The sequence below is a fragment of the Xenopus laevis genome, chromosome 3L (assembly GCF_017654675.1).
Source record: "Xenopus laevis strain J_2021 chromosome 3L, Xenopus_laevis_v10.1, whole genome shotgun sequence".
Classification (NCBI taxonomy): Eukaryota; Metazoa; Chordata; class Amphibia; order Anura; family Pipidae; genus Xenopus; species Xenopus laevis.
In genome coordinates this window covers 28,843,560-28,855,845 of record NC_054375.1, presented here as the reverse complement: position 1 = coordinate 28,855,845, position 12,286 = coordinate 28,843,560, and the positions used below count along the sequence as shown (strand labels likewise).

The window sequence follows — 12,286 nt, the reverse complement described above, 5'->3', positions numbered from 1 at the left end:
GGGGATTCCTAGTCTTTTAAGCTATGCTAAAACTGCAAAGTGAGCAAGTAATTCCTTACCAGATATCTGCCCGTATCTAAGCCCAGGAGACAGACAATTTTCATTTCTATTTGTAATTCCTTTCTATTTGTAATTTGTAAAGAAAAGGGTAGTAGAAAACTTAAACATGATGAATTTAGGGAAAACAACATTAACTCTTTAAAAACTTTATTAACATGAAATCCCAGAATAAAAGGTGCTTTTTTTATTAAAATAAAGAAAAGCTAAGGTTATTACACACATTTTGTTCTATCAGTTCACAATAAATTAGAGCCATTAATGTAGAAAATTGTGCCAGCTTATTAAACATAGACAGGGCGGGGGGACGGCAAAGAGACTCATTACATGGCATTTGAGCTGTTTATGGACTTGATCAGTGGATCTAATAGCCAAAAGTGCAATCCTACCTACAACCAAAGCGATAAAGAAACTTTTCCAGGTTGATTTTGGTGCCTGCTACTTAAAAAAAACAGGTCTTATTCTTATGCCAATAAGGTGCAATACCAAGGAACCTGGGAAGACAAATAATTACAGTAGTTGCATTACGTTGCATTATGTGAAGCAAGAAAACAACCTTGCATATATAAAGATTTAGTTTCAATTTTTTTGCAAAGTAAACAATGATTTTTATAAATTGAGACCAGTGGTATAGAAAAAAAAAAAAAAAAGAATCCTTACCATCTAAAATGTACTGTATTATTTACAGTAATGCAACTACTGTAATTATTTGTTTGCAATTTCTTAATAAGGAAATGCTAAACAAATAAAACTTCGCCTAACTTTAAGTGGGTTATTTATTGAAGTCCAAATGCCAAAAAGTCGAAAAATTAGCTTTTTTTTTTTTACAATAAAATCCAATTTTTTTTTTATATACCCCGAGGATGGAAAAAGTCGGAATCCAAATATCCGGCATTTCAGACCTGCCAAGCTTGTATATAAGTCAATGGGAGAAGTCCCAAAGACATCCTGCTCTGCACTGGGTTTCGTCCAAGAATCCGAAGATTTCTTGGTTTTCGGGCAGAAAATCCGAAAAATTCGTAAGATTAGAATTTTCGTATGATTTTCATGGTTTTTTTTTTTTTTTTAGTTTTTTTAATTTTTTTCCTGCACTGGAATTTTTCAGGAAAATGTATTGATTAATAAGGGGAAATAACCTGTGCGGATTCGGTCGGAGTATATTTAAAAAAAGAGATATTTTTGGTTTATGATAAATAACCCCCTAAAATGTAACTTTTAGCGTCTTAAGCTGCACGCATTTCATTCATCGGTGATGCATGCTATGAGGATGGAAAATTTGTCAAAAATCCTAATGTATTTATTTCTGCTACTAAAACTTTTGACAGTCTAACAAAATATGGGAAGAATCAAAGCTCACACAAAATAAGAACCATGATAGAGTTTACTTTCCCTTTAAATGACATTTTTACATACATTCTTAAGACATGGTACTTTTTTATTTGCTTTCTTATCTCTATGTTCTGCAGATGAATCCTATTGCTTCTACGGAGGCCCGTTGCACAACACAGTCGACGTCTCAACCTGCCATTGGCTCACTTTGGTCATAAGGGAATCGGTTTCTTATTAACGGGGGTTAATAAGAAATGGATTCATATAATTACTCTATTAGTCTTGCCATTACAGAAATTAGTCTTGCCATTACAGAAAAAAAAAATAACTAGCAGCAAAATAATAGTTACAGGAAAGCGTACAGTAAGAGAAAAAAATAGATATTCTGAAGAAAAATCTGGCTTTATTATTATCGCACTCTTTTTCATCTCCTGAATATAATCATGGATGCTTTGGTGCCAAAAAGAGTCCTAAGTAGTGTCTAAAGACCCATCTGGCAGTGGAAAATTAACAATTCTTTAATTATTAGTATTTCAACAGGCAGAAAGAGGCATCACAAATGTTGTTCTTTTTTAAATCCAATTTAAAAATGCTGTGTGTGCTTGCACTTTCCATTCTCCAAATTATTGTCTTAGAAGATTAGAATTATTGAAATCACAGTGTATGCACATCTTATGGCGTGAGGCCCAACAATGAAGTAATGCACAGGAGGAGATGGGCAGGCCACCAAGTGTGCTTCTGCTATGGATATTGTCTTGCAGTCGGCTCTCCGCAGCACTTTTATTTGTTCACTTGCTGCTGCAGGTGCAGGAGGAACTCGTAGTAAGATAAAGCAGATTCTGTTCTGTCTTCGATCATGTTCTGTGTGAAGGCTACTTTCAGAGGACTTTCATCCCTGAGGGAGAAGGAAATGTAGAAGTGTAATGGTTACACAACAAGCTTTATTGGTTACCAGGCCGTGTTATGTGTTTTAATGGGAACTGTGGAGATTCATATACTGGCAACAATGCATTTACCATGTATTTTAAGATGTTTTGTTGGAGATTTAGCATGGGCAACAAAGCATCACCCAAAAGCAGGGATCCCACAACGTTTATTTTTTACCAGTGTGCCACATTTAAATGTAACAAGAGATGTGGAGTCCCTGGGGATGCCAAACAAGGGTTGTGCCTCTATGTGGATTTGCAACCTACAGAAGGCTCCTATTTGGCAGCACATCTGGTTTTTATGCAACCAACCAGAATTTGCCTCCAAGCCTGGAATTAAAAAGTAAACACCTGCTTTGAAGTCACTGGGATTGGTGAGAGACATGTTGCCAGTGAGCCACTGGTTGGGGATCACTGCTCTAAAGCATAGCTGTAGGGACCACCACACACAGCACATCTCCCAGAGAAGTATTTACAATACAATGGCTTTTGTAGTTGGTTGATAATTTGGGGCAAAATGTCATTATCAGCAAACGGCAAGAAATGCAATTGACCCACTCTTAAAGGGAAGAAAATGGCACCACAACAAGATGGTAACCATGGCAAGCAAAGTCAAAGAGCCAGAGTGATTAATAAAGGGTGTTGATAAGAAAAATAAAAACTGGGTAAATAGATAGTATGTGCAAAATAAAAAATATTTCTAATATAGTCAGTATTAAGTTGGCCAAAAATGTAATGTATAAAGACTGGAGTGATTGGATGTATAACATAATAACCAGAACACAACTTCCTGCTTTTCAGCTCTCTAACTCTGAGTTAGTCATGACTTGAAGGGGGGCCACATGGGACACAACTGTTCAGTGAGTTTGCAATTGATCCTCAGCATTCAGCTCAGAATCAAAAGCAACAGTTATGACCCATGTGGCCCCCCATCAAGTCTCTGATTGGTTACTGATCAGTGGAAAGCAAGAAAGCTGAAAAGCAGCAAAAGTAGTGTTCTGGCTATTATATTACACATCCAGTCACTCCAGCCTTTATACATTACATTTTTGGCTGACTAACTATATTAGTAACATTTTTTATTTTGCACAGCCTATCTATTTACCCAGTTTTTATTTTTACACTGAATTGTTCATTTGAGGAAAGGGCTACATTTCCCGTTTCTATGAAAAAAAGATTGTGCAAGGTCAGAGATGTGTTTACTTACCGAATTATGTGTAATGTTGGGAAAAAAGGTCTCTGTTCTCGGAGCCAGGAGACAAAAGCTATTGCTCTGGCAGATTCAGCCGTATCCAGTTCAGGCAGTTGATTCTGTGACAAAGGAAGATGCACATGAACATTTTATAGCAGCAAGATTGCGAGCCAGGCAGCCTTCAGCCAGGTCTCTTCTTTGCAATTTAAATCATTTGACATTTTGAAACACTGGCCATGCTTCACTACGTCTGCCCTTTATTTTTTCTGGAAAGGGTTCTTTGAAAGGTCAAAATAGTTGGTAATTGAAGCTCATAGCATATTAAAGCTACATATCTCCATCTGTCATTTAGTAAAAAGTTATGTTTCGTTAGATCATTCCTTTGCCATATATATTATCCTACCATTATTTTCTGTTATTCACAGGTATTTATGTGCTTTCTACCTTCCATGAAGTAGTGAAGACTGTGATGGGAAATACTGCAGCTTTGAGCATTCATGGAGGGAGCTCACTTATGTTATCCACGAGGAATAGACTCTAGGCTATAGCAGTGTGTTTTTTAAAACATTGATAAAGAAGGTCCTATTGAAGCTTGCACCTCATATCCGAGTAAAGAAGAACAATACTATTATCATGCACTAGTATATAAATAAGTAACCACAACAAAGTATCTAGATGGATGTCTAGGTTGTGTGGTGCATATACAAACCCTAATTTTATTTTGGGTGCCAAAGATTTTAATGCAAACAAACTGGATCCTTACCATTTCCACAGGCATGGACACATAGTTAGGAACGCCAAGGACTTGAGTGAAAAAATTCTGTCCACAGTTACGGCCCACCCAAAGAATTAATACCTAAAATAGACAAAATAACATTATGACATAAAGTGATGTTTAAAATAATGTTTTCAAATAATCCGTGTTAAGAAAAAACAACAAAATAAAGAAATGGCAAAAATAGAAACTCTTTTTTTCTTTAAATGTTTTATACACATATATAAATACTTACAGAGCCGGCATCCATTAGGTAAGCCCCATCACGGTTTAGCTTCTCTACAGACAGCTGGAGAATGGGAGGCTGGGGGATGGTCCTGTCATTGATGTTCAGGGCTCCCTGTAATAACATGCATTTATAGTTCTGTGTTTAATTGTAGTCTGATGCTACCAAACAACTAGCATACATTTATGGCTGGCTGGTAGAGAGGCAATAACAAGTAGAGAGGCAAAAGCAACCTTTCACAATTCAACAGATTGTTCTACTAAATGTGAAAGTGCAGAGGACATTGTTTTAGATCTCCTGTACCGTGGTTCTATGTAGTTTGTTTCCCTACCCCCATCACAACTAAACAGTACGACTGTACTAGCTAAATTGAAGCTAAATGCACTCACCTCGTCTGTCAGATTGTCAACTCTATATAAATTGGAATGGATCATTAGCAGAAGGTGTAACAAGGGCTGGTTCTTGATTTGACACATAGCAAAAATTCTTTCATCCAAGCTTGCGTTCGTCCCAGTCTGGAATGCCTTCTGTTGGAGGCAAAGGAATAAACATATAAAAAAAATGTTGTCTGCCTCAAAATAGATTAGTAACATGTCAAAACAATTTTGAAATAAAGATTCAATGACTCCATACCGTGTGGCAATAAAAAAATAAATAAAAAAAGTTATTCTAAACGAAAGCTCTGTGAAGAGTTAGGCTACAAATGCTACATAGGTCTTGAGCCTCTGTACGGAAGTGCCCCCAGCAGCTCCACATTGAGTCCAATAAAGATTTCCTGCTTTATGTTCTATATATCGCGTGTGCGTGTGCATATATATCTCTATCCCCCCACAGGTATATATCTGGATCATTAATGTTATAAGGCTGCTGAAACTTTGAGCTGGTACAGTTAGTTCAGTATATAAAATATACATATCTTGCCATATTACTATTAAGGCTTTCAATTATGAAAAAAAAATATATATATATATATATATATATATATATATATATATATATATATATATATTTTTTTTTTTTTATTATTACAGAAAAAAGGAAATCAATTTAAAAACTTTGGATTATTTGGATAAAATGCTGTCTATGTGATTTGGAGCTTTTAAGATAACGGGTTTCCGGATAACGGATATCTATCTATCTATCTAGATCGATATAGATATATAGATATATAGATATATAGATATATATATATATATATATAGATATATATATATATATATATATATATATATATATATATATATATATATATATATATATATATATATATAGCATTCTGAATCTAATCAGAATACAGTTATTTACAAAATAATCTTATATTTAAAATCTCAAGTAGTAGAATATCACATTCCACAGGAAATGTTCCATTCTTTGTAGATTAAAATGGCACGGTTAAACCTCTCAAAAGTAATATGAAGTACCTTCAAATGCAGTTTGATCTATTCTAATCAATAAGCCTTTTGTAATAAAATTGATCAAACATATTCCAGACATACTGAAAGAGCACTAGAAGTAATGTGGTGGGAACAGATCAAGCCATTTTGCCATCAAGTATACAAACTACTGCTGAGCGGATTTCCCAACTCACCTGTTTTAGAAGCGCCAACACAAACATAGGTAGGAGCCGCAAAGAATGTGGAACCAGGAGGCCAGGTTGCTGTACTGTCAGTACAGAACTGCGATAAGCAGACAGCGAATCGACCACAGCATTTATCAAGGCATCCCGAGCATCACTCAAACTTGAAGTAATGGAGCGGTCAACAGCTGCAAGACATAGTGGGAGGGTTTGTTCATTTGGATTTAAGGTATCAAGCAGTATCACCAAGATTCATCTGGAAGTACAACCCTTTCAGTCATATGGACTAACAGAGGTTTAATTGCGATTGCCTTTTCCTGTTATTAGGCGGCCTGTACAATTTACAAGGATAAACTCTCCATCCTACATTGTAGAACTACATTTGAATGTCTCAAAGTAAACAGAGCTTTCCCTCTGTAAAAGTAATTCACTAACAAAGAATAAATTGTAATATCTCCCATTAAATATATGCTGTACTGCATGCTTTTTGTTTGGACATTAGTTAAGATTTAGAACTACGGAAGTCTTAGCCACTATAAAGAATTTTTTAATATTTCTAGTTAAATATTGGGTCTTATAGAAAAAAATCATATCTAAATGACAATATGACTGCTTGTAATACAGATTCGAGCAAAAACTTGCTTTTTGATGAAACTTTAAATCAGTTACAGAGAAAAGAGGGATCAGCTGGAATGATCTTGCAATTTCAATCTTATTGGGCAGCATTTAATCACACCTCCAAGGTAAAATAGGGAGATGACGTTATCGGAGTAGTTTATTTATGGTGATTTACAAAGCTGAAAACTGCATTACTTAAATGGCAAGTCAACCCCCCGAAAATACAAATTTGCCTAATAAAAGAAAACATTATTCTAGGCAACTTTCCAATAAACATGCATCATAAATTTTCAGTGCTTTTAAAGTTATTTGCAAAAACAATTGCTATTGAAAGCAACATTTGCTTAACTCCTGGTTGCAATAGTCTTGGTTCCCCAGCAAAGACAGGTCTGTTAATCAGATGCCTTGTCTTAAAGTGGCCATACATGTGCAGATTAAAAGCTGCCAATATCGATCCTTTAGACCGATTCGGCAGCTCATCTGCCCATGTGTGGGGGCTCTCGACAGGTCCTACCAATCGATATCAGGCCAGATTTCGGTCAAGTTTGATTTATTTTTTCTACGATCCAGGACCGCATTAATTGGATCATAGAAAAAAAAAAAAAAAAAATCAAACTTGATCGACCCATCAGCGTCCATTCTCAGCATTGTAATACGACCGTTTGGCCCAAGGGCCGAAAGTTCGGATTCGATATCGCCCAGCCACTAGTGGGCACATGGGGTTAAGATCCGCTTGTTTGGCGACTTTTGTATCAACAGTCTTATACTTCAGGGCAGAGAATAGAAAAGGACAAACCATGCTTTCAATAGCAATACAAATAAACAAAAAAAACATAGAAAATTTGTAATAAATGTATTTTGCAAAGATGTTTAGCATTATGTTTTCTTTTATTAGGCACATTTTTATTTTGGGGTAGACTTGCCCTTTAAGTAATTTGAAAACAACTAGTTTCACTGCCCTTATAGGAGAATGAAACCCATGTACATGTAAGTCAAAAGCCTTAAGATGGCCATAGACGTGCAGATAAATCGATCAGATGTTGCAATCTCCTGACCTACCACTAACCATTCAGATTAAATGAAGTAGTAAAAAGAACAAATCAGACCATGTTCTAGCCATTATAATCACCGACAGCAATCGTATGAAAGTTATATCCGACAAATAGTAGTGACAGTCTTCCATTGATATAGTCAGATAGTCAGGTTATACGTGCAGAGATATTATCAGCCGATATAAATCTTTAAACCTGTCCGATCGGCTAAACGGCCGATCGCCACGGCACAAAAAATATGTCGGGACACTCCACACACAGTCATACTGAGGATTTGTACGACTGTATCTTTGCATCTATGGCCAGCTTTAGAGTGGCCTCCCTCCTGATCACTATGTGATCTTGCCATGATTCAGCAAGATTTTCACAGATCTGCACACAAATTCAAATTTTCTGCAGTTGGGGAGCTTACCCCTTTTATTATATCACCAACGGTATCGTGTATTGTATTAATTAGGGGTGCACCGAATCCACTATTTTGGATTCGGCCGAACACCAGAATCCTTTGTGAAAGATTCGGCCGAATACCGAACCGAATCCGAATTTGCATATGCAAATTAGGAGTGGGAAGGGGAAAACATTTTTTACTTCCTGGTTTTGTGACAAAAAGTCATGCAATTTCCCTCCCCACCCCTAATTTGCATATGCAAATTAGGATTAGTTTCGGCTGGGCAAAAGGAATCCTGCTGAAAAAGGCCGAATCCTGGATTGGGTGCATCCCTAGTATTAATACTGTTGGTGATATAATTAAATGGGTAAGTTTCCCAACTGTAGAGAATTGTGTGTGTGTGGATCCGTGAAAATTGTGCTGTTGCTAAGGGACTTAGCCAGGTCAACGCAGGGCCAGCACCACCAGTGCAGTATGTGTGAATTGCAGGAACGCAGCAGATATATCACATTAATCTTGCCATGCTTTACATTCTCTTTGGAATTGCCTGCAGACACTAAGCATGCACAGTTGAACTCCGCCCCTGGTTTCAGTTGCAGATGCTAAGCTTTGGCAATCACTTCCAAGAGACTATTCAGCAGTGTGAGATGGCACCTGTGAACCACTTAACTACTCAACTTTTTGGGACCAAGTAGAACAAACAGGGCTGTTTTGCAGTTCATGATGGGGTATGGTGTTAAAATGTTAATTTACATAAATTGTCATTCTGCTTTAAGATGGCCACACAGAAACCAGCATAGGCCATTTGCCAAAGTACATGGATGGCTTCTTCTAAGAGAAATGTCACGTTATGTACATACCCATGTTGGCCAGTAATCCTGTAATTGCCTGTACATCAGCACCAGCATACACATCTGAGACTGCAGAAACAACAGGCAAGCACATTGTGTGAACACGAATTCTTCTTTCACCTGAAAAACAAATTCATGCGTGATGAGACAGAACCAAGAACTACACACCAGGAGACAATACAGATATAATTGCTGGTAGTTCTTATAGATATGTATTCATAATGAACAAAGATCTAGCCGGCCTTGAAGGAGAAGGAAAGGTCTTCTAACTTGGGGGTGCCAAAAGTTAGGCGAGCACCATGGAGTGACTGCTTCTTCTTATTTCTTGCGGCTGCGCATGTGAAGTAGTGTGAAAAGCTGAACTTTAACGAGAAAGTCGCCTATTTCGTTCTACTGCGCATGCATCTGCCCTTGGAAATTTGAAGATAGAAGAAGCCGGAAGACGATCGCTCCATGGTGCTCACTGGAAGAATCCCAGGATGGTGCAGTTTTCCTTTGATAGGAGCACGGGTTGTCAGGTAAAAACATGCATTCACTAGGGGGTGCCTAACTTTTGGCACCACCAAGTTGGAAGATCTTTCCTTCTCATTTAACAAGTACCAGTATTTTCCCTCAGATGCCAGATGACGTTTTATCAATCTCTCTAGGAGGCAATTAAATGTATTGTCTTAGTTTGAGATTTTCTAGCCTGTCTGGCCACTAACGTCTGGAAGCATGGCACGGTCATGCAAAAGTTGTATGGCCCTCCTGCCTGCACTAGTCAGTGGCCTGAAGGTCTAGCTACAAACCTAATAGAGGTCTGATCTTGCCTCTCTCAGGACACTGATAAAACGGAGCTTCTTCTTCAGCAAAGCAGTGGTTTAGGGCAGAGACACAGGCATATACGGGGGACAAATCTCCTCTTCTTTGGGGCGACTAATCTCCCGAAATGCCTTCCGTCGGCTATAAGAAAAATCGCTGGCGGGAAGGCACTTGTGTCGATTAATTTTCTGAAGTTGCCTTACAAGGAAGAGTTCCGAGTGGCTTCCTGCAGGGGATTTTCATTCTAGCCGGTGGAAGGCAGTTCAGATTAGTCGCCCCGAAGAAGAGGAGATTTGTCGCCGGGCGACTAATCTTTCCAAATCTGCCAGTGTGTCTCTGCCCTAAAGCACTTTCTTTCTCCTGCCACATAGTTAGCGATGGACACTACACACACATTGTTCCTCTTCCCCAAGGTGGTGATTTTGTAAACTATGAGAACTTCTATTCCAATTTCTTTGTATGATTATGTCTGGAATTACAAACCTTTGCTGGAGGTGTAGAGGAGAGCTGACTGAAAGGAGACAACTGGGGTATCGGTCAGATTTTCTTCCACGGACATCTGCACTGCATATCCTGCATCAGGGTTTACGTTGGGAAGAGAAAGCAGGTCCGTGGAGCGAACAAAGAAATTCCCATGAAATGTGTGGATGGAAAGCCCTGGGAAGGCAAGAATGAAGGCAGTGAGCCATATTAAAAATGAACATTACATTTTACAAACTGAAATCTTATGATCTCATGATTATGTTGCTACAGTTAACTCCCAGTCCATGCTGATTTAAAAAAATCTATAAATGCTTTATGTAAAAGCTTTCATTTTACATTATCTGGGCATAAAAAACAATACAACCACAAGAGGTCCTGATCTACCGGACTATGGGAGTTAACTTAGTCGTAGTCATACACTTTGTCATTTAATATTTTCTTTTGTAAATGGGACAATAAGTGGAAAGACTAGCATGGAAAAATGCATAAATGGGTATCAAAATTGCTCAGCACTTTTATAAAGCAGGCAAAACATAGTCCCTCTAATACAAAACATAGTAAAATATTAAAAGAATCCTGAACAAACCAACGTGTTAACGATACAAGGCTGGCAAAACAAGGGATAGGTTCAGTGCATTTGCCCAGCTTTAATTTTTTTTGCAATAAACATCAAGGATTTTGAAATGAAACCGCGAAGACAGTGTGTATTGTCTAGCACGCATAAGACAGTTACACCCTTTTTTAGATTTCAGAGGGTCATATAGCTATCCACTTTATCTGTGTTTGAGTCACCAGCATTTGTGTGATGTAAGATCTATGCTTCATTTGCAGAGGCTATGCTGGGAAGGAAACTCAGTATTGCTTTTTGAATTTCTGTTTACATGGAATACCCTATATGGATCTTTAAGCACAGCCATGTTCAGATTTGGGGAGCATTTTAATTCCAGTATAGTATGCTTGTCAGCTCCCTGGTTATATTCAAAAGTCATGTTAGCTGCATTGAATAAGTTCCCCTTTAAAATGTAAGGGATATATGATGCACAGACCTTTAGTACATCTTATTCTCATAACTGATTCAAAGCCAATCTTCCTTGTCAGGTATCGCTTCAGTTCCTTTTGCAGTTTCTCCACTTGCACTGGATTATGCTCATTATGGTAGGCACGATAGTAGTAAACACTCCCAGCAGAATATCTGGAAATACAGCCTGGGAACAGAAATGAAACCTTAATGAAATACTGCATCACATGAGAAAGAATCTCATGCCAGCATTTTAAAGCAAGCCTAGAAAAGCATATACATACCGAGTGAAGCTAAATCAGAGTATCGCCCACTAAGAAGAAACAGGTCAACTGCTATCTGCTGCCCTGAGCAATCCAATGCCAACTTCTTGTAGAAATCAGTTGCTGGTTTTAGATTATGGATTTCCTTTAAATGCACAAAAGTAATGAATTAAACCAAACAAAAGAGATGTTATGGAGCAAAAAGTAAAAGTAGTGGATGCCAAACAAAACATTCCAGACTTAATCAGTGACTGTATAAGGGTTTGTTTTCTTGGTGCTTTACTTAGTCAGACTGTCACACATAAAGGAAATAGCATTGTGTGAATGGATATCTGACAAGTGAACATCAAATCAGAAGACTCCTGCTCAACTGAACTACAAACCACAACGCAAAAAAATAAATAAAAAAAGAGTCTATCCTAGATATCTTGAAATAAATGTACATTCTGAAGGCTCAAGACACCTTCAGGCAGAGTGTGAATGTATGATCCATATCATACAATGAATGAGCATAGCCATACCTTTGCAGATGATTTTTGGTTGGGTTCCTCCCTGGGTTTCAGGGCGCCTGCTCCCAAAGAGGGAAGCTGTGTTTGGAAGACCGTTATGCGCCCACCAGTTGGTGATGTCAGCTTGTATGCAGCCTGAAGAGCAGGTCCTAAGGCGCTTTGGGTTTCTGATGATTTTGTGAACATTTGTGGGAGGTTCTTCAACAAATCCTGGACCAGCTT

At 37.9% G+C, this 12,286-nt stretch overlaps 1 protein-coding gene across 1 annotated transcript in view; it reads right to left on the bottom strand.

Moving 5' to 3' along the window:
• Positions 1-1,420: 1,420 nt before the first annotated feature.
• Positions 1,421-12,286, bottom strand: part of sec24a.L (SEC24 homolog A, COPII coat complex component L homeolog) — a 44,712-nt gene continuing 33,846 nt past the window's right edge. Inside the window, exons 13-23 of the mRNA XM_018252017.2 lie at positions 12,077-12,283; positions 11,577-11,700; positions 11,321-11,479; positions 10,275-10,448; positions 9,000-9,110; positions 6,094-6,269; positions 4,895-5,032; positions 4,515-4,619; positions 4,268-4,360; positions 3,520-3,623; positions 1,421-2,281 (exon numbers count right to left, since the gene is read on the bottom strand). Coding sequence (XP_018107506.1) covers positions 2,167-2,281; positions 3,520-3,623; positions 4,268-4,360; positions 4,515-4,619; positions 4,895-5,032; positions 6,094-6,269; positions 9,000-9,110; positions 10,275-10,448; positions 11,321-11,479; positions 11,577-11,700; positions 12,077-12,283 — 1,506 coding nt within the window. The 3' untranslated portion in view covers positions 1,421-2,166. The remainder of the gene's footprint in view (positions 2,282-3,519; positions 3,624-4,267; positions 4,361-4,514; positions 4,620-4,894; positions 5,033-6,093; positions 6,270-8,999; positions 9,111-10,274; positions 10,449-11,320; positions 11,480-11,576; positions 11,701-12,076; positions 12,284-12,286) is intronic.